General features: G+C 47.8%; 1 protein-coding gene across 1 annotated transcript in view; it reads left to right on the forward strand.

Annotated features, from left to right (window-relative positions):
- The window catches only part of TRIM54 (tripartite motif containing 54), a 143,181-nt gene that overhangs the window by 35,479 nt on the left and 80,152 nt on the right, over positions 1-27,550 (forward strand). The window contains exons 2-3 of the mRNA XM_075341404.1: positions 13,909-14,081; positions 22,655-22,826. Coding sequence (XP_075197519.1) covers positions 13,909-14,081; positions 22,655-22,826 — 345 coding nt within the window. The remainder of the gene's footprint in view (positions 1-13,908; positions 14,082-22,654; positions 22,827-27,550) is intronic.

Here is a 27,550-nt window from a genome sequence, read left to right on the forward strand (position 1 = left end):
GCAGGGGGTTGAATACTACTTGTAGGCACTCTATAATCTGCAGGGGGTTGAATACTACTTGTAGCCACTGTATAATCTGCAGGGGGTTGAATACGACTTGTAGGCACTGTACAATCTGCAGGGGGTTGAATACTACTTGTAGGCACTGTATAATCTGCAGGGGGTTGAATACTACTTGTAGCCACTGTATAATCTGCAGGGGGTTGAATACTACTTGTAGCCACTGTATAATCTGCAGGGGGTTGAATACTACTTGTAGGCACTGTATAATCTGCAGGGGGTTGAATACTACTTGTAGCCACTGTATAATCTGCAGGGGGTTGAATACTACTTGTAGCCACTGTATAATCTGCAGGGGGTTGAATACTACTTGTAGCCACTGTACAATCTGCAGGGGGTTGAATACTACTTGTAGCCACTGTATAATCTGCAGGGGGTTGAATACTACTTGTAGCCACTGTATAATCTGCAGGGGGTTGAATACTACTTGTAGCCACTGTATACACACACACACATATATAGCTCTGGCAATAATTCAGAGACCACTTCCAGATTTTCAGTTTTTCTCTATTTCTGAGTAAAATGTAAATTGTTGTTTATTCTATAATCTCCTGAGGACGTCTCTGAATTTCCCGCAATACACAAGGGGGTATATATAGCGCTCCCAATTACAGGAGAATTCACAGACGAGCGGTCACCTGATCGTCTTCATCTGGTAAGAAACAATAAGAGAACATAAAACACATTCACTGAAGATCCTTCATGAATGAAACGTGAAAAGCTGAAGAAAGAACAATAAAGCCATGAATTACCTTATAATGGATAATCTATTAGAGTAAATAGAATGCCGAGTGTCCGGGGCTAGAGCCTGTATACAGACTACACAGACGGGATGTGATGAAGCTCGCGGAGCTCTATGGTGGAGGTGTGTGCCACGGGGGCCGCTCTCACAATCCATGGGGAACGTGCGATTCTCCATTCAATGTGGCCGAAGTATGGGGTCGACGTGGACCCCCTAATTGGATTATAGAGCATCAGGATTAAGGCTGGGAAATACATTGGGAAAGAGGGCGTCTTTTCAGGTTGCTTTTGGGGAACGTCGTGGGACCTCACCATGGATTACGTCAGACCTTTTGTATTTTTAAAAAACAAATAAATTGGTGAATGAGGGCTGGAGTCAGGGAGGTTTATTCAAATAAATTTTTGATGCTCCTTTCAACTACTGGATTAGTAATAGGGGTGTCTGCTAGGCGCCACCCATTACTAATACCAGGACTTGACGCCAGCTGGAGTTGGCATCAACCTCAAAAATATTACCCTGTTTGCCACCACACCAGGGCAACGGGAAGAGCCGGGTCCAGCGCTAGAATTGGTTCATCTAATCAATGCGCCATTTCTGGGGCGGCTGCGGGCTGCTATTATAAGGCTGGAAAGGGCCAAATAACCATGGCCCTTCCCACGCTAATAATATCAGCCCTCGGTTGTCTGCTGTACATTGGCTGATTTTAGAAAAATGGGGGGACCCCACTTCATTTTTTCTTATAAAAATCAAATAATTAAAAAAATAAGCATGGGATCCCCTCTATTTTTAATAACCAGTCAAGGTACACCAGATAGCTGAGGGGGGAGGGGGCAGCTGCTGCTGGTCCTGTGCTGGATATGAAAAATGGGGGGGACCCCACATCTTTTTTTTAAGTTAGAAAATAAAAATGCTGTAAAACAGCGGCCAAGCCAGCGATCTCTATATCTATTGAGCCATTCTATCTGTTCTTTGTCTATTTTATACGCTCCTCCTTATTTTCTTTCTTTATATATCTCTATCTATTTTTTCTTTTCTATCTATCTATCATTTTTCTGGCTTTGCACATTAAAAAACCCATTCATTTCAATATTATGTTTTTTTTTTCCGTTTTTCTTTTACCAGTACCAGTCACATGTATGTCACACGTATGTGACACGTATGGACATGCCGGTGTATGCGGCTTGTACGGCCAGACATTGTGCCATTATCCACAGTGACACGAGTCCTGCATCACCATGGGGTGAAAGGCCGCTCTGCAGGAAGAGGCCATTACTCCAAAAGATATAAATAAATCAATAAGGAAGGAATGACCTCGCATCACCTCCCATAGGTGCTCAGGAGAAATAGGACAGTCAATCAAAGGTTAACTCCGGCACACTATTATTTCCCAAAAACCAGATAGGAGACAGTCATTGGATGTCAAAAATCCTTTTTCTTTTATTTTGTTAGTGCAAAACGTGAAAAAAGTGAAAAACGGTGCAATACAATTGTCCGCCAGGTGTCGACGTTTCGGCTAGCAAGCCTTCATCAGGTCGGACAGGCTTGACCTACACTGGAGTTACCAGCCTGGTAAATATGTAGGATAGCTATAAGGATGTAAAGACCTCCGTACGGGGACAGCCTCTATGAGGACCCTGGGTAATGTCGGTGTGCGGGATCCGGCCCTGGAAATCTCTATGTATTGGTCCTAATGAGGGAGTCTTCGTAGTAATGTATGTCTCTTGTTGGAGCATCCAGATGTTCAGAAAATGTGGTGGCCACAAGTGTGTCAATGACAGAGTAATTCCTATTGGCTTGGTAATATAGTCAGCTGTAAGATATGTGGAATACTGTACTCATAGGACTGTTAAGGATAGTTCCTACAGCATGGATCCGCGTCCAGGACTCGTCGGAGTCAAGGGATAGTTATTAGGCTAATGGCTTCAGTGGTGTAGCCCGGGAGAAGGTCCGTAGAATTATGAGACCATTGCCCTTATAGGAAAATCATGCAGAGTGAAGCTCCTATGGTATAGAGCCAGAGTCCAGAGCTCACGCTTACAGTCAGGGTGTTATGCCTGATTGTCACTTTCGGCTAATGACCTTGAAGGAATGGCCTGGAGGAAAGTCCGTGGGCATGGAAGGAGTCAAGGTAACTGGCATGAGCCTGTGGTGCCGCAGAGGTAGATCGCTCGTCCTGTGGACCCCAGGCCATTCCTTCAAGGTCATTAGCCGAAAGTGACAATCAGGCATAACACCCTGACTGTAAGCGTGAGCTCTGGACTCTGGCTCTATACCATAGGAGCTTCACTCTGCATGATTTTCCTATAAGGGCAATGGTCTCCTAATTCTACGGACCTTCTCCCGGGCTACACCACTGAAGCCATTAGCCTAATAACTATCCCTTGACTCCGACGAGTCCTGGACGCGGATCCATGCTGTAGGAACTGTCCTTAACAGTCCTATGAGTACAGTATTCCACATATCTTACAGCTGACTATATTACCAAGCCAATAGGAATTACTCTGTCATTGACACACTTGTGGCCACCACATTTTCTGAACATCTGGATGCTCCAACAAGAGACATACATTACTACGAAGACTCCCTCATTAGGACCAATACATAGAGATTTCCAGGGCCGGATCCCGCACACCGACATTACCCAGGGTCCTCATAGAGGCTGTCCCCGTACGGAGGTCTTTACATCCTTATAGCTATCCTACATATTTACCAGGCTGGTAACTCCAGTGTAGGTCAAGCCTGTCCGACCTGATGAAGGCTTGCTAGCCGAAACGTCGACACCTGGTGGACAATTGTATAGCACCGTTTTTCACTTTTTTCACGTTTTGCACTAACAAAATAAAAGAAAAAGGATTTTTGACATCCAATGACTGTCTCCTATCTGGTTTTTGGGAAATAATAGTGTGCCGGAGTTAACCTTTGATTACTCCAAAAGAGACAGAAAAAGACAGATTAATGTCTGTAAATGCAACAGGAACAAGATCCTGATATGTGGAGACGTCCTGGGGTCTGATGGAACTAACATTGCGCTGTTTGGCCATAATGACCATCGTTATGTTTCTAGGAGAAAGAGAGAAGCTTTGAAGGCTAAAGACATCATCCAGTTGTGACACCCGGGGGTGGCATCATGGTGTGACACACGGGGGCGGCAGCATCATGGTGTGACACCCGGGGGTGGCATCATGGTGTGACACACGGGGGCGGCAGCATCATGGTGTGACACCCGGGGGTGGCATCATGGTGTGACACACGGGGGCGGCAGCATCATGGTGTGACACCCAGGGGTGGCATAATCATGGTGTGACACACGGGGGCGGCAGCATCATGGTGTGACACCCAGGGGTGGCATAATCATGGTGTGACACCCAGGGGTGGCATAATCATGGTGTGACACCCGGGGGTGGCATAATCATGGTGTGACACCCGGGGGCAGCATCATGGTGTGACACACGGGGGCAGCATCATGGTGTGACACACGGGGGCAGCATCATGGCGTGACACCCAGGGGTGGCATAATCATGGTGTGACACACGGGGGCAGCATCATGGTGTGACACACGGGGGCGGCAGCATCATGGTGTGACACACGGGGGCAGCATCATGGTGTGACACACGGGGGCAGCATCATGATGTGGGGTTTTTTTTCTGCAGGAGGGACTGGTGACTTCACAAAATAGATGGCATCATGAGGAGAGAAGATTATGTGGCAATACTGAAGAACATCTCAAGACGTCAGCCGGGAACTTAAAGCTTGGGCGGAAGTGGGTCTTCCAAATGGACAATGACCCAAACTGCCAAACTGGTTACAAAGTGTCTACAGAGTAACAAAGTCAATTTTTTGGAGTGGCCATCACAAAGCCCTGATCTCAATCCTATGGAAAATGTATAGACAAAGCTAAAAAGACCAGTGCAAGCAGCGACCTCCAAACATAGCTCAGCTCCACCAGATCTGTCAGGAGGAATCGGCCCAAATTCCACCAACTATGGGGAGAAGCTTCTGGAAGGATCCAAAACATTTCCCCCAAATCACACAGTGTAAGGGCAATGCCACCAAATACTAATGACCTGGAGGAAACTTCACTGTGCAGAAAGGAAGAAAAATGCCTGAAAACATTCCCTCTCTCATTATTCTGGAGAGCGGAGGGAAAAACCTGCAGATGTGTCTGTATAGAGAGCGGAGGGAAAACCTGCAGATGTGTCTGTATAGAGAGCGGAGGGAAAACCTGCAGATGTGTCTGTATAGAGAGTGGAGGGAAAAACCTGCAGATGTGTCTGTATAGAGAGCGGAGGAGGGAAAAACCTGCAGATGTGTCTGTATAGAGAGTGGAGAGAAAAACCTGCAGATGTGTCTGTATAGAGAGCGGAGGAAAAAACCTGCAGATGTGTCTGTATAGAGAGCGGAGGAGGGAAAAACCTGCAGATGTGTCTGTATAGAGAGTGGAGAGAAAAACCTGCAGATGTGTCTGTATAGAGAGCGAAGAGAAAAACCTGCAGATGTGTCTGTATAGAGAGCGGAGAGAAAACCCTGCAGATGTGTCTGTATAGAGAGTGGAGAGAAAAACCTGCAGATGTGTCTGTATAGAGAGGAGGGAAAAACCTGCAGATGTGTCTGTATAGAGAGCGGAGGGAAAAACTTGCAGATGTGTCTGTATAGAGAGTAGAGGGAAAAACCTGCAGATGTGTCTGTATAGAGAGCGGAGGGAAAACCTGCAGATGTGTCTGTATAGAGAGCGGAGGGAAAAACCTGCAGATGTGTCTGTATAGAGAGCGGAGGGGAAAACCTGCAGATGTGTCTGTATAGAGAGCGGAGGGAAAAACCTGCAGATGTGTCTGTATAGAGAGCGGAGGGAAAAACCTGCAGATGTGTCTGTATAGAGAGCGGAGGAGGGAAAAACCTGCAGATGTGTCTGTATAGAGAGTGGAGAGAAAAACCTGCAGATGTGTCTGTATAGAGAGCGAAGAGAAAAACCTGCAGATGTGTCTGTATAGAGAGCGGAGAGAAAACCCTGCAGATGTGTCTGTATAGAGAGTGGAGAGAAAAACCTGCAGATGTGTCTGTATAGAGAGGAGGGAAAAACCTGCAGATGTGTCTGTATAGAGAGCGGAGGGAAAAACTTGCAGATGTGTCTGTATAGAGAGTAGAGGGAAAAACCTGCAGATGTGTCTGTATAGAGAGCGGAGGGAAAACCTGCAGATGTGTCTGTATAGAGAGCGGAGGGAAAAACCTGCAGATGTGTCTGTATAGAGAGCGGAGGGGAAAACCTGCAGATGTGTCTGTATAGAGAGCGGAGGGAAAAACCTGCAGATGTGTCTGTATAGAGAGCGGAGGGAAAAACCTGCAGATGTGTCTGCATAGAGAGTGTGGAGAGAAAAACCTGCAGATGTGTCTGCATAGAGAGTGTGGAGAGAAAAACCTGCAGATGTGTCTGTATAGAGAGTGGAGAGAAAAACCTGCAGATGTGTCTGTATAGAAAGTGGAGAGAAAACCCTGCAGATGTGTATGTATAGAGAGGAGGGAAAAACCTGCAGATGTGTCTGTATAGAGAGCGGAGGGGAAAACCTGCAGATGGGTCTGTATAGAGAGCGGAGGGAAAAACCTGCAGATGTGTCTGTATAGAGAGCGGAGGGAAAAACCTGCAGATGTGTCTGTATAGAGAGTGTGGAGAGAAAAACCTGCAGATGTGTCTGTATAGAGAGCGGAGGGAAAAACCTGCAGATGTGTCTGCATAGAGTGTGGAGAGAAAAACCTGCAGATGTGTCTGTATAGAGAGTGGAGGGAAAAACCTGCAGATGTGTCTGTATAGAGAGTGGAGGGAAAACCCTGCAGATGTGTCTGTATAGAAAGTGGAGAGAAAACCCTGCAGATGTGTATGTATAGAGAGGAGGGAAAAACCTGCAGATGTGTCTGTATAGAGAGTGGAGGGAAAAACCTGCAGATGTGTCTGTATAGAGAGCGGAGGGAAAAACCTGCAGATGTGTCTGTATAAAGAGCGGAGGGAAAAACCTGCAGATGTGTCTGTATAAAGAGCGGAGGGAAAAACCTGCAGATGTGTCTGTATAGAGAGCGGAGGGAAAACCTGCAGATGTGTGTGCATAGAGGGGAGGGAAAAATCTGCAGATGTGTCTGTATAGAGAGCGGAAGGAAAAACCTGCAGATGTGTCTATATAAAGAGCCGAGGGGAAAACCTGCAGATGTGTCCATATAGAAAGTGAAGGGAAAACATGCAGATGTGCATGTATAGAGAGTGGATGGAAAAACCTGCAGATGTGTCTTTATAGAGAGCAGAGGGGAAAAAACAGCAGATGTGTCTGTATAGAGAGCAGAGGGAAAACCCTGCAGATGTGTCTTTATAGAGAGCGGATGTGCATTGCAGCTGACGGGGGCCACTAATGAGCGCCATATGCGTGACCAGCATTCAATGTTTTGGGGGCGTCATGGTCATGTATGGGGGTCTGACCAAACATGTGGCTTATTGTTCTTCCTCTCCTGCGATCAGCCCTCTGGATGGGCAGAACTGCTCATCACATTCACCTTCTAAGACATTTTTTTTCATGTAACTTCAAGTATGAAGGAGAGTAGTCTCCAGTCAGTCTGCAGCATTGTGAATCAAGGGGCCCCCTGCAGAGGGGAACAATCGATGCACAACCCCCCACCAGATGCAGGGCAATTGATCCTAGTGCAGGCCTGATTACATTAGAGTCCATGGAGACAAATTAGGATACACAACTCCTTCCCCTTTCAAATTGTGTATATTTAACTGATGAGCAATCTCTAATAAGAAACAAGATTGAAGAAGCCGGCTCTCTGTGCTGTAAAAAGTCCAAATCCCTTAAAGCTGTGGGCTCTGCTCTATGTCCATTGGTCCAAAAGTCCTAGTTTTCAGCAAGCTCCTCACACACACATAACACCATCTATAAAAAATCTGAAGTTGAAAAGAGGGTGGTTTCTACAAATCGATAATGATCCGAAACACACGTCAAAATCCACAATAGACTACCTCAAATGATGCAAGCTAAATACTTTATAATGGCCTTACAGTCCCCTGATCTGAACATCATTGAAAATCTGTGGTTAGACCTCAAAAGAGCAGTGCAGGCAAGACGAGACAGAAATCTCACAGAACTAGAAGACATCTCCAAGGAAGATCAGTGCAGGCAAGACGAGCCAGGAATCTCTCAAAACTTGAAGACATCTCTGTGACGGGGTATGCGACAGAGCAGTAAGGGACGCTAGGCTGAGGAACAATCCAAAGGGCTTTATTGGAACCACAAAGATAAAAGCACCAAACATGACTATAAATCTTTAAAGTCTGCAAGGAGTCCACAACAAAATAACAGATCCAGGGGCGCCTCCCGGTTTTCCGATGCAGGGAAAATATGGCACTGGTCCTTATATTCGTTCCTTGAGTCCTACAGGGTGAACAACAAAACACAATCCCACGTGGCCACTGATCTCCAGTCTGTAACAGTCCATACACAGGCTCTAGGATCCATCCTCAGCTAGAGATACAAGTCCTTCTCCAGCCGAGATCCAACTAACTGACCTAACATGGGTCTCATTGTTCTCCTCTCCTGGGATCAGCCCCTTAGGTGGGCAGAAGGGCCCACCACCCCCTGGACATTCGATCACTTGGCATAGAACTGCTTTTTTAGAATAACCTCTCCTTCCAGCCAGCAATGACATGCTTGTTTGAGCCTGTGGGCAAACATCTTGAAAGACACTTCTACATCACAGACTAACGTACGGAACTGAGTCCTATAAGTGTCTGGGGTCACGGCATAATGTTCCAGAATAGTCTGTTTTATCTCCCCATACTCACAATTCCACTGAGGGTCCATAGCTCTATAGGCTTCGGCAGCTCCAACCTCCAAGAGGCCCACCAGGTGTCTGACTCGCTCTCTTTCTGGGACTTCCATTAATTGGCACTGATGCTCAAAGTCCTGGAAGAAGCCCTCAATGTCACCTGCAGCTTCATTAAATGGCTTAAAGTCCTTGCGGGACACTCTTGGGACTTCCCTCATGGTGGATGCTGGGATTACAGTCTGTCTGGAGCTTTTACCTGCTTCTGCCGTGTGCTGCCTCTCCTGAGCTCTACGAATAGCCTCTCGCTTATCTTCTATGGTGGCCTCATCTCCCAGCAGTGCCATCTCCTCCTCGTACCACACAACCCACTGAGTTTTTTGGGTATTTACCTCCAGCTCCCGTCTTTCCTGTACTTGCTGTGGAAATACTTCCTCGGTGCCATCTTGCAGATAAGCGTCTTCCATTCCTTCTGCTCTGATTCCACCACTGCCAACCAGTTTGTGATAGGGTATGCGGCAGAGCAGTGAGGGACGCCAGGCCAAGGAACAATCCAAAGGGCTTTATTGGAGCCACAAAGATAACGCACCAAAATGAATACAAATCCTTAAAGTCTGCAAGTAGTCCACAACAAGACAACAGATCCAGGGGTGCCTCCCGGTATTCTGACGCCAAGGAAAATATGACAATGGTCCTTATATGAGTTCCTTGAGTCCAACAGGGTGAACAACAAAACACAATCCCACGTGGCCACTGATCTCCAATCTGTGACAGTCCATACACAGGTCCTAGGATCCAGCCTCAGCTATAGATCCTAGTGCTTCTCCAGCCGAGATCCAACTAACTGACCTAACATGGGTCTCATTGTTGTTCTCGCCTGGGATCAGCCTCTTAGGTGGGCAGAAGAGTCCACCACCCCCTGGACATTCGATACATGGAAGGATTCTAGAGGTCCTGTCTCTGTTCTGTTTACCAAGCTGTGGATTGGAGGAGTCCCATGCTGAGAGGAACAAACAATCCCCCACCAGTAGTACATACAGGACAGTCAAGGAGGGACAGATGATTACACCATGAGCACAGGCGGGGGAGGGACACACTGTTACAATCTCCAAGGAAGAGCAGTGCATGCAAGACACGCCAGGAATCTCACAGAACTGAAAGACGTCTCCAAGAAAGAAAGGATGAAAATCTCTCAAATAAGATTTGAAAAACTCTTGGCTGCTGTAAAAAGCATTTACAAGCTGTGATACTACAGTACCTTGCGGAAGTATTCGGCCCCTTTGAATTTTTCAACCTTTTCCCACATTTCAGGCTTCAAACATAAAGATAAAAAATTAAATTTTATGGTGAAGAATCTACAACAAGTGACACAATTGTGAAGATGAAGGAAATGTATTGTTTATTTTAAACTTTCATAAAAAATAAATAACAGTAAATTGTGGCGTACAATATTATTCATCCCCTGTCAGTTAATCCTTTGTAGCGCCCCCTTTTGCTGTGATTACAGCTGCAGTCTCTTGGGGGTGTGGGTCTATCAGTTTTGCACATGGAGAGGTGAAATTCTCGCCCTTCCTTTGTAAACAGCTGGAGCTGAGTGAGGTTGGATGGAGGCGTTTGTGAACAGCAGTTTTCAGCTCTTTCCACAGGTTCTCGATTGGGTTCAGGTCTGGACTGTGACTTGGCCATTCTAACACCTGGATACGGTTATTTGTGAACCATTCCATTGTAGATTTTGCTTTATGTTTGGTATCATTGTCTTGTTGGAAGACAAATCTCCGTCCCAGTCTCAGGTCTTTTGCAGACTCCAACAGGTTTTCTTCAAGAATGGTCCTGTATTTGGCTCCATCCATCTTCCCATCAATTTTAACCATCTTCCCTGTTCCTGCTGAAGAAAAGCAGGCACAAACCATGATGCTGCCACCACCATGTTTGACAGTGGGGATGGTGTGTTCAGGGTGATGAGCTGTGTTGCTTTTATCATTTGGCATTGTGCCCAATAGTGTGATTTTGGTTTCCTCTGAGCAGAGCACCTTCTCCCACATGTTTGGTGTCTCCAGGTGGCTTGTGGCAAACTTTATACAACACTTTTTATGGATATCTTTGAGAAATGGCTTTCTTCTTGCCACTCTTCCATAAAGGCCAGATTTGTGCAGTGTAGACTGATTGTTGTGCTATGGACAGACTCTCCCACCTCAGCTGTAGATCTCTGCAGATCATCCAGAGGGATCATGGGCCTCTTGGCTGCGTCTCTGATCAGTCTTCTCCTCGTGTGAGATGACAGTTTGGATGGACGGCCGGGTCTTGGTAGATTTGCAGGGGTATGATGCTCCTTCCATTACAATATGATCACTTGCACAGTGCTCCTTGGGATGTATTAAGTTTTGGAAATCTTTTTATAACCAAATCCGGCTTTAAACCTCTCCACAACAGTATCCTGGACCTGCCTGTTGTGTTCCTTGGTCTTCATGATGCTCTCTGCGCTTTACACAGAACATGAGCCTATCACAGAGCAGGGGCATTATACGGAGACTTGTTACACACAGGGGCTTATATTTATCATCATCAGTCATTTAGGACAACATTGGATCATTCAGACATCCTCAATCAACTTCTGGAGTGAGATTGCTGCACTGAAAGTAAAGGGGATGAATAATATTGCACGCCCCAATTTACAGTTATTTATTTTTTATGAAAGTGTAAAATAAGCAATAAATTTCCTTCCTCTTCACAATTGTGTCACTTGTTGTAGATTCTTCACCAGAACATTCACATTTTATCTTTATGTTTGAAGCCTGAAATGTGGGAAGAGGCTGAAAAATTCAAGGGGCCGAATACTTTCGCAAGGCACTGTAGCTAAAGGGTGTGCTGCTAGGTACTAACCATGCAGGGCGCACACACATTTGCATAGGCCCATCTTTCTTTTTTGTTCATATTAAAATATAAAGATGAAAATATTTTTTTCCTAAAATGTAAAGGAAATTTGTCATCTTTAACTTTCTGCATCTCAGAAATCATTTAATCTTCAACTTGCTTAACCATTCACAAGAACAATCATTTTGACCAAGGGTGCACAAACTTTTACATGCCACTGTAAATCACAAAGGAGACACCATGACTGTTGTTTATAAATCACATAGAAGACACTGAGACTGCTGTATATACATCACATAGGAGACACTATGACTACTATATACATCACATAAGAGACTCCAAGACTGCTGTATATACATCACATAGAAGACACAGATACAGCTGTATATACATCACATATGAGACATTGAGAGTGCTGTATATTCATCACAGAGAAGACACATTCTGTATACATCACATAGTGGACACAGAGACTGCTGTATATACATCACATAGCAGACACAGACTGTTGTATATACAGCACATAGGAGACGATAAGACTGCTGTATATACATCCTATAGAAGACACTAAGACTACTATATGCATTACACAGGAGACCCCAAGACTGCTGTATTTACATCACATAGAAGATACAGAGACAGTTGTATATACATCACATAGGAGACATTGAGAGTGCTGTATATTTATCACTGAGAAGACACAGACTACTGTATACATCACATAGTGGACACAGATACTGCTGTATATACATCACGTAGCAGACACAGACTGTTGTATGTACAGCACATAGGAGACACTAATACTGCTATGTACATCACATAGGAGACACTAAGACTGCTGTATATACATCACATATGAGACGATAAGACTGCTGTAAATACATCACATAGGAGACACTAAAGGGGGCTTTACACGCTACGATCTCGTTAATGCTTTATCGTCGGGGTCACGTTGTTAGTGACGCACATCCGGCGTCATTAATGATATCGCAGCGTGTTACACTGACCAGCGACCTTAAGCGACCTCAAAAATGGTGAAAATCGTTCACCATGGAGAGGTCGTCCCAAACTCAAAAATCGGTAAGGGTTGTTTAGCGTTGTGGTTCATCGCTCATGCGGCAGCACACATCGCTGTGAGTGACACCGCAGGAGCGAGGAACGTCTCCTTACCTGCCGCCGGCCACAATGCGGAAGGAAGAGGTGGGTGGGATGTTTACATCACGTTCAGCTCCGCCCCTCCGCTTTGATTGGTCAGCCGCTTAGTGACGTCGCGGTGACGTCGCTGTGATGCCGAACTTCCCTCTCCCTTGAGGGAGGGATTGTTCGGCAGTCACAGCAACGCCGCCGACCAGTGCGTGTGACGCTGCCGTAGCAATAATGTTCGCTACGGCAGCGATCACAAACAATCGCATGCGCAACGGGGGTGGGTACTTACACGCTTGATATCGCTAGAAATTGCTAGCGATATCGCTACCGTGTAAAGCCCCCTTAAGACTGCTGAATATACATTACATAGGAGACACTAAGACCACTATATACATCACATAGGAGACCCCAAGACTGCTGTACATACATCACATAGAAGATACAGAGACAGCTGAATATACATCCCATAGGAGACATTGAGAGTGCTGTATATTCATCACATAGAAGACACAGACTACTGTATACATCACATAGTGGACACAGAGACTGCTGTATATACATCCCATAGGAGACATTGAGAGTGCTGTATATTCATCACATAGAAGACACAGACTACTGTATACATCACATAGTGGACACAGAGACTGCTGTATATACATCCCATAGGAGACATTGAGAGTGCTGTATATTCATCACATAGAAGACACAGACTACTGTATACATCACATAGTGGACACAGAGACTGCTGTATATATATATATATATATATATATATATATAATCACATAGAAGACACTGAAGATGTACTGCAGCATATACATCAAAAAAGAGGCTGGCGCATGTATAAGGCCCTTTTCACATTGCGTTTTTCTCTACGTCCACAGGTCCCGTCGGGGCATCCGTCCGGACCGCCCCTCCCCCACTCTGCAAAGCGTGCTCTGGACACGTGCGCCTGACAGGGCCATTCACTGTTATGGAGCGCACTGCGTTAGCGTGTGCACTGCGTTAGCGTGTGCTCTGTTTTGTGCAATTTTGTGCATATATACGTTTCTGCAGACTGACACCCGTCACACTGCAGAGCCCGATAACTGTGTTCCTCTGGATTTTTCCTTGGGGCCGTAAATGTCCTGCAGGTCGGAGGTTCCCACTCCTGCTGTAAGCCATGGGGGCCGTTATTTTTTCCCACCTTCTATGGGACATGAGTTACATTCGGCTTCGCTCCAGTTGTGTCAGAGCTGACTCCCAACGCGAAGATGTCAGGATGCCTCACTCACTCCCTGTCTCTTTAGGCTTCCAATCCGCTGTGGCAGTCACGAGGGTCCAGCACGGTGTCCTCGGGGGGACGGTTCCGCTGTCCGTCATGTCGACATGAGGTCGTCCTGGACAGACACGGAGTCTACGGGCTGCAAAGGAATCTACTGGTGGAAAATATCATAGATATCTACAAGCAGGAATCATCCAGGTAAACACCTCACTGCTGCACCGTGATCAATACTACCCCCGGACCACCAGGACTTACAGCCGTGATATCACTGTATATACATCACTGGTGAGAGGTCACTATAGCGATCAATACTACCCCCAGACCACCAGGACATAGAGCCGTGATATCACTGTATATACATCACTGGTGAGAGGTCACTATAGCGATCAATACTACCCCCAGACCACCAGGACATAGAGCCGTGATATCACTGTATATACATCACTGGTGACAGGTCACTATAGAGATCAGTACTACCTCCGGACCACCAGGACATAGAGCGGTGATATCACTGTATATACATCACTGGTGAGAGGTCACTATAGAGATCAGTACTACCCCCAGATCACCAGGACATAGAGCAGTGATATCACTGTATATACATCACTGGTGAGAGGTCACTATAGAGATCAGTACTACCCCCAGACCACCAGGACATAGAGCAGTGATATCACTGTATACACATCACTGGTGAGAGGTCACTATAGAGATCAGTACTACCCCCAGACCACCAGGACTTACAGCCGTGATATCACTGTATATACATCACTGGTGAGAGGTCACTATAGAGATCAGTACTACCCCCAGACCACCAGGACTTACAGCCGTGATATCACTGTATATACATCACTGGTGAGAGGTCACTATAGAGATCAGTACTACCCCCAGATCACCAGGACATAGAGCGGTGATATCACTGTATATACATCACTGGTGAGAGGTCACTATAGAGATCAGTACTACCCCCAGATCACCAGGACATAGAGCAGTGATATCACTGTATATACATCACTGGTGAGAGGTCACTATAGAGATCAGTACTACCCCCAGATCACCAGGATATAGAGGGGTGATATCACTGTATATACATCACTGGTGAGAGGTCACTATAGAGATCAGTACTACCCCCAGATCACCAGGACATAGAGCGGTGATATCACTGTATATACATCACTGGTGAGAGGTCACTATAGAGATCAGTACTACCCCCAGACCACCAGGACATAGAGCAGTGATATCACTGTATATACATCACTGGTGAGAGGTCACTATAGAGATCAGTACTACCCCCAGACCACCAGGACTTACAGCCGTGATATCACTGTATATACATCACTGGTGAGAGGTCACTATAGAGATCAGTACTACCCCCAGACCACCAGGACTTACAGCCGTGATATCACTGTATATACATCACTGGTGAGAGGTCACTATAGAGATCAGTACTACCCCCAGATCACCAGGACATAGAGCGGTGATATCACTGTATATACATCACTGGTGAGAGGTCACTATAGCGATCAGTACTACCCCCAGATCACCAGGACATAGAGCGGTGATATCACTGTATATACATCACTGGTGAGAGGTCACTATAGAGATCAGTACTACCCCCAGACCACCAGGACATAGAGCGGTGATATCACTGTATATACATCACTGGTGAGAGATCACTATAGAGATCAGTACTACCCCCGGACCACCAGGACATAGAGCGGTGATATCACTGTATATACATCACTGGTGAGAGGTCACTATAGAGATCAGTACTACCCCCAGACCACCAGGACATAGAGCGATGATATCACTGTATATACATCACTGGTGAGAGGTCACTATAGCGATCAGTACTACCCCCGGACCACCAGGACATAGAGCGATGATATCACTGTATATACATCACTGGTGAGAGGTCACTATAGCGATCAGTACTACCCCCGGACCACCAGGACATAGAGCGGTGATATCACTGTATATACATCACTGGTGAGAGGTCACTATAGCGATCAGTACTACCCCCAGACCACCAGGACTTACAGCCGTGATATCACTGTATATACATCACTGGTGAGAGGTCACTATAGAGATCAGTACTACCCCCAGATCACCAGGACATAGAGCGGTGATATCACTGTATATACATCACTGGTGAGAGGTCACTATAGAGATCAGTACTACCCCCAGACCACCAGGACATAGAGCGATGATATCACTGTATATACATCACTGGTGAGAGGTCACTATAGCGATCAGTACTACCCCCGGACCACCAGGACATAGAGCGATGATATCACTGTATATACATCACTGGTGAGAGGTCACTATAGCGATCAGTACTACCCCCGGACCACCAGGACATAGAGCGGTGATATCACTGTATATACATCACTGGTGAGAGGTCACTATAGCGATCAGTACTACCCCCAGACCACCAGGACTTACAGCCGTGATATCACTGTATATACATCACTGGTGAGAGGTCACTATAGAGATCAGTACTACCCCCAGATCACCAGGACATAGAGCGGTGATATCACTGTATATACATCACTGGTGACAGGTCACTATAGCGATCAGTACTACCCCCAGATCACCAGGACATAGAGCGGTGATATCACTGAATATACATCACTGGTGAGAGGTCACTATAGAGATCAGTACTACCCCCAGATCACCAGGACATAGAGCGGTGATATCACTGTATATACATCACTGGTGACAGGTCACTATAGCGATCAGTACTACCCCCAGATCACCAGGACATAGAGCGATGATATCACTGTATATACATCACTGGTGACAGGTCACTATAGAGATCAGTACTACCCCCAGATCACCAGGACATAGAGCGGTGATATCACTGTATATACATCACTGGTGAGAGGTCACTATAGCGATCAGTACTACCCCCAGACCACCAGGACTTACAGCCATGATATCACTGTATATACATCACTGGTGAGAGGTCACTATAGAGATCAGTACTACCCCCGGACCACCAGGACATAGAGCGGTGATATCACTGTATACACATCACTGGTGAGAGGTCACTATAGAGATCAGTACTACCCCCAGATCACCAGGACATAGAGCGGTGATATCACTGTATATACATCCCTTGTGAGAGGTCACTATATAGATCAGTACTACCCCCAGATCACCAGGACATAGAGCAGTGATATCACTGTATATACATCACTGGTGAGAGGTCACTATAGATATCAGTACTACCCCCAGATCACCAGGACATAGAGCAGTGATATCACTGTATATACATCCCTTGTGAGAGGTCACTATATAGATCAGTACTACCCCCAGATCACCAGGACATAGAGCAGTGATATCACTGTATATACATCACTGGTGAGAGGTCACTATAGAGATCAGTCCTACCCCCAGATCAGCAGGACATAGAGCGGTGATATCACTGTACATACATCACTGGTGAGAGGTCACTATAGAGATCAGTACTACCCCCAGATCACCAGAACATAGAGCGGTGATATCACTGTGTATACATCACTGGTGAGAGGTCACTATAGAGATCAGTCCTACCCCCAGATCACCAGGACATAGAGCAGTGATATCACTGTATATACATCACTGGTGAGAGGTCACTATAGAGACAGTGTCTTCTGTGTGTTAAGGGCATTCTGTAACCAGCCCTGCTCTCTACCAGAACTTCTCTCAGATAAGTGGTCTTGTGCTTCTGCTTATTGTTTCCACTTTCTTGTTGCTTTGTCTGCTTTGATACTAATGCATGATTCCTATTTTGTCTGTGTGGAGTTCTTGGTGGAATGGGATCATTCCCTGCTGGGAGTGTCTGTATACTTAGCTCCATGATTCTGCAATGTATTGTGTTTTGTCATACTTGGTATTAATTCAGTCCCTCATCTATATTAGTGTTTTGGATCCCAGTAACATCAGAGTGCTGATATAGAGGGGGAGAGGCCGTTTGGTCTCAGGTTTTTTTTTATATCAGACGTGCTGGTATTTTTTAGGGTTTTTATGGCTACAGACAGTGCTCCTTCCTATCCTTTCCATTAAAGATAGTTTGGGCCTCATCTTTGCTGAATCTGTTTTCTGGCTATGTATTGTGTTTTCCTATATCACCGTAGCCTTTACATGCGGGGGGCTATCTATATCTTTGGGGATTGCTCCGAGGCAGATTAGCTTTTCTTATATTTCTATCTTTAAGAATATTTAGTTCTCCAGCTTTGTCAAGGTGTCCAGGTCATCGTAGGCTCGTCCCACGGCTGCTCCTAGTTGTGTGTCAGGATTAGGTCTGCAGTCCGTTAAGGTTCCAGCCACTCTGGTTACTTTTTGGGTTTCCACATTTTTTTGATCCTTCTCGGTCACTGAATCATAACAGTATATACATCACTGGTGAGAGGTCACTATAGAGATCAGTACTACCCCCAGATCACCAGGACATAGAGCGGTGATATCACTGTATATACATCACTGGTGAGAGGTCACTATAGAGATCAGTACTACCCCCAGATCACCAGGACTTACAGCCGTGATATCACTGTATATACATCACTGGTGAGAGGTCACTATAGAGATCAGTACTACCCCCAGATCACCAGGACATAGAGCGGTGATATCACTGTATATACATCACTGGTGAGAGGTCACTATAGAGATCAGTACTACCCCCAGATCACCAGGACATAGAGCGGTGATATCACTGTATATACATCACTGGTGAGAGGTCACTATAGAGATCAGTACTACCCCCAGATCACCAGGACATAGAGCGGTGATTATCACTGTATATACATCACTGGTGAGAGGTCACTATAGAGATCAGTACTACCCCCAGACCACCAGGACATAGAGCGGTGATATCACTGTATACACATCACTGGTGAGAGGTCACTATAGAGATCAGTACTACCCCCAGATCACCAGGACAAAGAGCGGTGCTATCGCTGTATACACATCACTGGTGAGAGGTCACTATAGAGATCAGTACTACACCCAGATCACCAGGACATAGAGCGGTGATATCACTGTATATACATCCCTTGTGAGAGGTCACTATATAGATCAGTACTACCCCCAGATCACCAGGACATAGAGCAGTGATATCACTGTATATACATCACTGGTGAGAGGTCACTATAGATATCAGTACTACCCCCAGATCACCAGGACATAGAGCAGTGATATCACTGTATATACATCCCTTGTGAGAGGTCACTATATAGATCAGTACTACCCCCAGATCACCAGGACATAGAGCAGTGATATCACTGTACATACATCACTGGTGAGAGGTCACTATAGAGATCAGTACTACCCCCAGATCACCAGGACATAGAGCGGTGATATCACTGTATATACATCACTGGTGAGAGGTCACTATAGAGATCAGTACTACCCCCAGATCACCATGACATAGAGCGGTGATATCACTGTATATACATCACTGGTGAGAGGTCACTATAGAGATCAGTGCTACCCCCAGATCACCAGGATATAGAGTGGTGATATCACTGTGTATATTGTTGTGAATACATTTTCCAGTTTGGGGCTCCCTCTTGTGGTCAGTGCTGGCGGTGCAGTTGATTTGTGGAATGAAAGCCATACACCTACAGAGGACTGGCAATTAGGGTCAGATTGGGGTATATAACTAAGTAGTTTTCTCCTGTTACTTGCCATTGCTCAATGGATATCCTGTGTGTTAAGGACATTCTGTAACCAGCTCTGCTCACTACCAGAACTTCTCTCAGATAATTGGTCTTTGTACTTCTGTTTACTGTTTCCACTTTCTTGTTGCTTTCTCTGCTTTGATACTAATGCATGATTCCTATTTTGCCTGTATGGAGTTTTTGGTGGAATGGGATCATTCCCTGCTGGGAGTGTCTGTATACGTAGCTCCATGATTCTGCAATGTATTGTGTTTGTCATGCTTGGTATTAATTCAGTCCATCATCTATATTAGTGTTTTGGATCCCAGTGACATCAGAGTGCTGATATAGTGGGGGAGAGGCCGTTTGGTCTCAGGTTTTTTTTTATATCAGACGTGCTGGTATTTTTTAGGGTTTTTATTGTTACAGATAGTGCTCCTTCCTATCCTTTCCTATAAAGATAGTTTGGGCCTCATCTTTACTGAACCTGTTTTTCTAGCTATGTATTGTGTTTTCCTATATCACTATAGTCTTTACATGCGTGGGGCTATCTATAACTTTAGGGATTGCTCCGAGGCAGATTAGCTTTTCTTATATTTCTATCTGTAAGAATATTTAGTTCTCCAGCTTTGGTAAGGCGTCCAGGTTATCGTAGGCTCGTCCCACGGCTACTTCTAGTTGTGTGTCAGGATTAGGTCTGCAGTCCGTTAAGATTCCAGCCACTCTGGTTACTTTTTGGGTTTCCACATTTTTTTGATCCTCCTCGGTCACTGAATCATAACAGTATATATATCACTGGTGAGAGATCACTATGGAGATCAGTACTACCCCCAGATCACCAGGACATACAGCAGTGATATCACTGTATACATATCATTGGTGACAGTTCACTACAGTGATCAATCCTACCCCTGGACCACCAGGACATAGAGCAGTGATATCACTGTATATACAACACTGGTGAGAGGTCACTATAGAGATCAGTACTACCCCCAGATCACCAGGACATAGAGCGGTGATATCACTGTATATGCATCCCTGGTGAGAGGTCACTATACAGATCAGTACTACCCCCAGATCACCAGGACATAGAGCAGTGATATCACTGTATATACATCACTGGTGAGAGGTCACTATAGAGATCAGTCCTACCCCCAGATCACCAGGACATAGAGCGGTGATATCACTGTATATGCATCCCTGGTGAGAGGTCACTATACAGATCAGTACTACCCCCAGATCACCAGGACATAGAGCGGTGATATCACTGTGTATACATCACTGGTGAGAGGTCACTATAGAGATCAGTACTACCCCCAGATCACCAGGACATAGAGCGGTGATATCACTGTATATGCATCCCTGGTGAGAGGTCACTATACAGATCAGTACTACCCCCAGATCACCAGGACATAGAGCGGTGATATCACTGTACATACATCACTGGTGAGAGGTCACTATAGAGATCAGTACTACCCCCAGATCACCAGAACATAGAGCGGTGATATCACTGTGTATACATCACTGGTGAGAGGTCACTATAGAGATCAGTCCTACCCCCAGATCACCAGGACATAGAGCAGTGATATCACTGTATATACATCACTGGTGAGAGGTCACTATAGAGACAGTGTCTTCTGTGTGTTAAGGGCATTCTGTAACCAGCCCTGCTCTCTACCAGAACTTCTCTCAGATAAGTGGTCTTGTGCTTCTGCTTATTGTTTCCACTTTCTTGTTGCTTTGTCTGCTTTGATACTAATGCATGATTCCTATTTTGTCTGTGTGGAGTTCTTGGTGGAATGGGATCATTCCCTGCTGGGAGTGTCTGTATACTTAGCTCCATGATTCTGCAATGTATTGTGTTTTGTCATACTTGGTATTAATTCAGTCCCTCATCTACATTAGTGTTTTGGATCCCAGTAACATCAGAGTGCTGATATAGAGGGGGAGAGGCCGTTTGGTCTCAGGTTTTTTTTTATATCAGACGTGCTGGTATTTTTTAGGGTTTTTATGGCTACAGACAGTGCTCCTTCCTATCCTTTCCATTAAAGATAGTTTGGGCCTCATCTTTGCTGAATCTGTTTTCTGGCTATGTATTGTGTTTTCCTATATCACCGTAGCCTTTACATGCGGGGGGCTATCTATATCTTTGGGGATTGCTCCGAGGCAGATTAGCTTTTCTTATATTTCTATCTTTAAGAATATTTAGTTCTCCAGCCTTGTCAAGGTGTCCAGGTCATCGTAGGCTCGTCCCACGGCTGCTCCTAGTTGTGTGTCAGGATTAGGTCTGCAGTCCGTTAAGGTTCCAGCCACTCTGGTTACTTTTTGGGTTTCCACATTTTTTTGATCCTTCTCGGTCACTGAATCATAACAGTATATACATCACTGGTGAGAGGTCACTATAGAGATCAGTACTACCCCCAGATCACCAGGACATAGAGCGGTGATATCACTGTATATACATCACTGGTGAGAGGTATCTATAGAGATCAATACTACCCCCAGATCACCAGGACATAGAGCAGTGATATCACTGTTTATACATCACTGGTGAGAGGTCACTATAGAGATCAGTACTACCCCCAGATCACCAGGACATAGAGCGGTGATATCACTGTATACACATCACTGGTGAGAGGTCACTATAGAGATCAGTACTACCCCCAGACCACCAGGACATAGAGCAGTGATATCACTGTATATACATCACTGGTGAGAGGTATCTATAGAGATCAGTACTACCCCCAGATCACCAGGACATAGAGCAGTGATATCACTGTATATACATCACTGGTGAGAGGTCACTATAGAGATCAGTACTACCCCCAGACCACCAGGACATAGAGCGGTGATATCACTGTGTATACTTTACTAACCTCAGACCACCAGGATATAGAACAGTGATGTCACTGAATGCTTCTCTACTCGCTGTATACATTTACAGAGAGCTCCCCAGGGTGGTCAGAAGGAGAATTGGGCTTTAGTCGGGAGCCTCCCTCTTGGCCATTATTGCTCAGTGCAGAGTTGTGGCTTCTGGAAGGTGGGGATGGTTTGTGGTGGAGAAGGTTTGGTGTGCTGTCTGCCTGGTTTTCCTGTTGGCCCCTAAACCTCATCTATTTCATTGTAATTCAGGCCTCTCAACCCCAAATCGGAGCAGCACTTAATGTGTGAGGAGCACGAGGACGAGAAGATCAACATCTACTGCCTGACTTGCGAAACCCCCACCTGCTCCATGTGCAAGGTGTTCGGAGCCCACAAGGACTGTGAGGTGGCCCCGCTCTCCAGCATCTACAAGAGACAGAAGGTACCAGCCTCAATCTCTGACTGTGGAGTCCAGCGGAGCATGGACTGGGCTTACTGATCTCCACTGGCCTCACAGTGATGGAGACTGCACTGGGCTTACTGGTCTCCACTGGCCTCGCAGCGGTGAAGGGTGCACTGGGCTTACTGGTCTTCATTGCTCTGAGGTCAGTGGAGAGTGCACTGGGCTTACTGGTCGTCACCGCTCTGAGGTCAGTGTGGAGTGCACTGGGCTTACTGGTCTTCATTGCTCTGAGGTCAGTGGAGAGTGCACTGGGCTTACTGGTCGTCACCGCTCTGAGGCCAGTGGAGAGTGCACTGGGCTTACTGGTCGTCACCGCTCTGAGGTCAGTGTGGAGTGCACTGGGCTTACTGGTCTTCACCGCTCTGAGGCCAGTGGGGAGTGCACTGGGCTTACTGGTCTTCACCGCTCTGAGGTCAGTGGGGAGTGCACTGGGCTTACTGGTCTTCACCGCTCTGAGGTCAGTGGGGAGTGCACTGGGCTTACTGGTCTTCACCGCTCTGAGGCCAGTGGGGAGTTAACTGGGCTTACTGGTCTTCACCGCTCTGAGGTCAGTGGGGAGTGCACTGGGCTTACTGGTCTTCACCGCTCTGAGGCCAGTGGGGAATGCACTGGGCTTACTGGTCTTCACCGCTCTGAGGTCAGTGGGGAGTGCACTGGGCTTACTGGTCTTCACCGCTCTGAGGTCAGTGGGGAGTGCACTGGGCTTACTGGTCTTCACCGCTCTGAGGTCAGTGTAGAGTGCACTGGGGTTACTGGTCTTCACCGCTCTGAGGTCAGTGTGGAGTGCACTGGGCTTACTGGTCTTCACCGCTCTGAGGTCAGTGTGGAGTGCACTGGGCTTACTGGTCTTCACCGCTCTGAGGTCAGTGGGGAGTGCACTGGGCTTACTGGTCTTCACCGCTCTGAGGTCAGTGTGGAGTGCACTGGGCTTACTGGTCTTCACTGCTCTGAGGTCAGTGTGGAGTGCACTGGGCTTACTGGTCTTCACTGGTCTGAGGTCAGTGGGGAGTGCACTGGGCTTACTGGTCTTCACCGCTCTGAGGTCAGTGGGGAGTGCACTGGACTTACTGGTCTTCACCGCTCTGAGGTCAGTGGGGAGTGCACTGGGCTTACTGGTCTTTACCGTTCTGAGGTCAGTGTGGAGTGCACTGGGCTTACTGGTATTCACCGCTCTGAGGTCAGTGTGGAGTGCACTGGGCTTACTGGTCTTCACCGCTCTGAGGTCAGTGGGGAGTGCACTGGGCTTACTGGTCTTCACCGCTCTGAGGCCAGTGGGGAGTGCACTGGGCTTACTGGTCTTCACCGCTCTGAGGTCAGTGGGGAGTGCACTGGGCTTACTGGTCTTCACTGGTCTGAGGTCAGTGTGGAGTGCACTGGGCTTACTGGTCTTCACCGCTCTGAGGCCAGTGGGGAGTGCACTGGGCTTACTGGTCTTCACCGCTCTGAGGCCAGTGGGGAGTGCACTGGGCTTACTGGTCTTCACCGCTCTGAGGTCAGTGGGGAGTGCACTGGGCTTACTGGTCTTCACCGCTCTGAGGCCAGTGGGGAGTGCACTGGGCATACTGGTCTTCACCGCTCTGAGGTCAGTGGGGAGTGCACTGGGCTTACTGGTCTTCACCGCTCTGAGGTCAGTGTGAAGTGCACTGGGCTTACTGGTCTTGACCGGTCTGAGGTCAGTGTGGAGTGCACTGGGCTTACTGGTCTTCACCGCTCTGAGGTCAGTGGGGAGTGCACTGGGCTTACTGGTCTTCACCGCTCTGAGGTCAGTGTGGAGTGCACTGGGCTTACTGGTCTTCACTGCACTGAGGTCAGTGTGAAGTGCACTGGGCTTACTGGTCTTCACCGCTCTGAGGTCAGTGGGGAGTGCACTGGGCTTACTGGTCTTCACCGCTCTGAGGTCAGTGTGGAGTGCACTGGGCTTACTGGTCTTCACCGCTCTGAGGTCAGTGGGGAGTGCACTGGGCTTACTGGTCTTCACCGCTCTGAGGTCAGTGTGGAGTGCACTGGGCTTACTGGTCTTCACCGCTCTGAGGACAGTGTGAAGTGCACTGGGCTTACTGGTCTTCACCGCTCTGAGGTCAGTGGGGAGTGCACTGGGCTTACTGGTCTTCACTGCTCTGAGGCCAGTGGGGAGTGCACTGGGCTTACTGGTCTTCACCGCTCTGAGGTCAGTGGGGAGTGCACTGGGATTACTGGTCTTCACCGGTCTGAGGTCAGTGGGGAGTGCACTGGGCTTACTGGTCTTCACCGCTCTGAGGTCAGTGTGGAGTGCCCTGGGCTTACTGGTCTTCACTGGTCTGAGGCCAGTGGGGAGTGCACTGGGCTTACTGGTCTTCACCGCTCTGAGGTCAGTGTGGAGTGCACTGGGCTTACTGGTCTTCACCGCTCTGAGGTCAGTGTGGAGTGCACTGGGCTTACTGGTCTTCACTGCTCTGAGGTCAGTGTGGAGTGCACTGGGCTTACTGGTCTTCACTGCTCTGAGGTCAGTGTGGAGTGCACTGGGCTTACTGGTCTTCACTGGTCTGAGGTCAGTGGGGAGTGCACTGGGCTTACTGGTCTTCACCGCTCTGAGGTCAGTGGGGAGTGCACTGGGCTTACTGGTCTTCACCGGTCTGAGGTCAGTGTGGAGTGCACTGGGCTTACTGGTCTTCACTGCTCTGAGGTCAGTGTGGAGTGCACTGGGCTTACTGGTCTTCACCGCTCTGAGGTCAGTGGGGAGTGCACTGGACTTACTGGTCTTCACCGGTCTGCGGTCAGTGTGGAGTGCACTGGGCTTACTGGTCTTCACCGGTCTGAGGTCAGTGGGGAGTGCACTGGGCTTACTGGTCTTCACCGCTCTGAGGTCAGTGTGGAGTGCACTGGGCTTACTGGTCTTCACTGGTCTGAGGTCAGTGTGGAGTGCACTGGGCTTATTGGTCTTCACCGCTCTGAGGTCAGTGGGGAGTGCACTGGGCTTACTGGTCTTCACCGCTCTGAGGTCAGTGGGGAGTGCACTGGGCTTACTGGTCTTCACCGCTCTGAGGTCAGTGGGGAGTGCACTGGGCTTACTGGTCGTCACCGCTCTGAGGCCAGTGGAGAGTGCACTGGGCTTACTGGTCGTCACCGCTCTGAGGTCAGTGTGGAGTGCACTGGGCTTACTGGTCTTCACCGCTCTGAGGCCAGTGGGGAGTGCACTGGGCTTACTGGTCTTCACCGCTCTGAGGTCAGTGGGGAGTGCACTGGGCTTACTGGTCTTCACCGCTCTGAGGCCAGTGGGGAGTTAACTGGGCTTACTGGTCTTCACCGCTCTGAGGTCAGTGGGGAGTGCACTGGGCTTACTGGTCTTCACCGCTCTGAGGCCAGTGGGGAATGCACTGGGCTTACTGGTCTTCACCGCTCTGAGGTCAGTGGGGAGTGCACTGGGCTTACTGGTCTTCACCGCTCTGAGGTCAGTGTGGAGTGCACTGGGCTTACTGGTCTTCACCGCTCTGAGGTCAGTGGGGAGTGCACTGGGCTTACTGGTCTTCACCGCTCTGAGGTCAGTGTGGAGTGCACTGGGCTTACTGGTCTTCACTGCTCTGAGGTCAGTGTGGAGTGCACTGGGCTTACTGGTCTTCACTGGTCTGAGGTCAGTGGGGAGTGCACTGGGCTTACTGGTCTTCACCGCTCTGAGGTCAGTGGGGAGTGCACTGGACTTACTGGTCTTCACCGCTCTGAGGTCAGTGTGGAGTGCACTGGACTTACTGGTCTTCACCGGTCTGCGGTCAGTGTGAAGTGCACTGGGCTTACTGGTCTTCACTGGTCTGAGGTCAGTGTGGAGTGCACTGGGCTTACTGGTCTTCACCGCTCTGAGGTCAGTGGGGAGTGCACTGGGCTTACTGGTCTTCACTGGTCTGAGGTCAGTGGGGAGTGCACTGGACTTACTGGTCTTCACCGCTCTGAGGTCAGTGGGGAGTGCACTGGGCTTACTGGTCTTTACCGCTCTGAGGTCAGTGTGGAGTGCACTGGGCTTACTGGTATTCACCGCTCTGAGGTCAGTGTGGAGTGCACTGGGCTTACTGGTCTTCACCGCTCTGAGGTCAGTGGGGAGTGCACTGGGCTTACTGGTCTTCACCGCTCTGAGGCCAGTGGGGAGTGCACTGGGCTTACTGGTCTTCACCGCTCTGAGGTCAGTGGGGAGTGCACTGGGCTTACTGGTCTTCACCGCTCTGAGGCCAGTGGGGAGTGCACTGGGCATACTGGTCTTCACCGCTCTGAGGTCAGTGGGGAGTGCACTGGGCTTACTGGTCTTCACCGCTCTGAGGTCAGTGTGAAGTGCACTGGGCTTACTGGTCTTGACCGGTCTGAGGTCAGTGTGGAGTGCACTGGGCTTACTGGTCTTCACCGCTCTGAGGTCAGTGGGGAGTGCACTGGGCTTACTGGTCTTCACCGCTCTGAGGTCAGTGTGGAGTGCACTGGGCTTACTGGTCTTCACTGCACTGAGGTCAGTGTGAAGTGCACTGGGCTTACTGGTCTTCACCGCTCTGAGGTCAGTGGGGAGTGCACTGGGCTTACTGGTCTTCACCGCTCTGAGGTCAGTGTGGAGTGCACTGGGCTTACTGGTCTTCACCGCTCTGAGGTCAGTGGGGAGTGCACTGGGCTTACTGGTCTTCACCGCTCTGAGGTCAGTGTGGAGTGCACTGGGCTTACTGGTCTTCACCGCTCTGAGGTCAGTGGGGAGTGCA

The sequence above is a fragment of the Anomaloglossus baeobatrachus genome, chromosome 3 (assembly GCF_048569485.1).
Source record: "Anomaloglossus baeobatrachus isolate aAnoBae1 chromosome 3, aAnoBae1.hap1, whole genome shotgun sequence".
Classification (NCBI taxonomy): Eukaryota; Metazoa; Chordata; class Amphibia; order Anura; family Aromobatidae; genus Anomaloglossus; species Anomaloglossus baeobatrachus.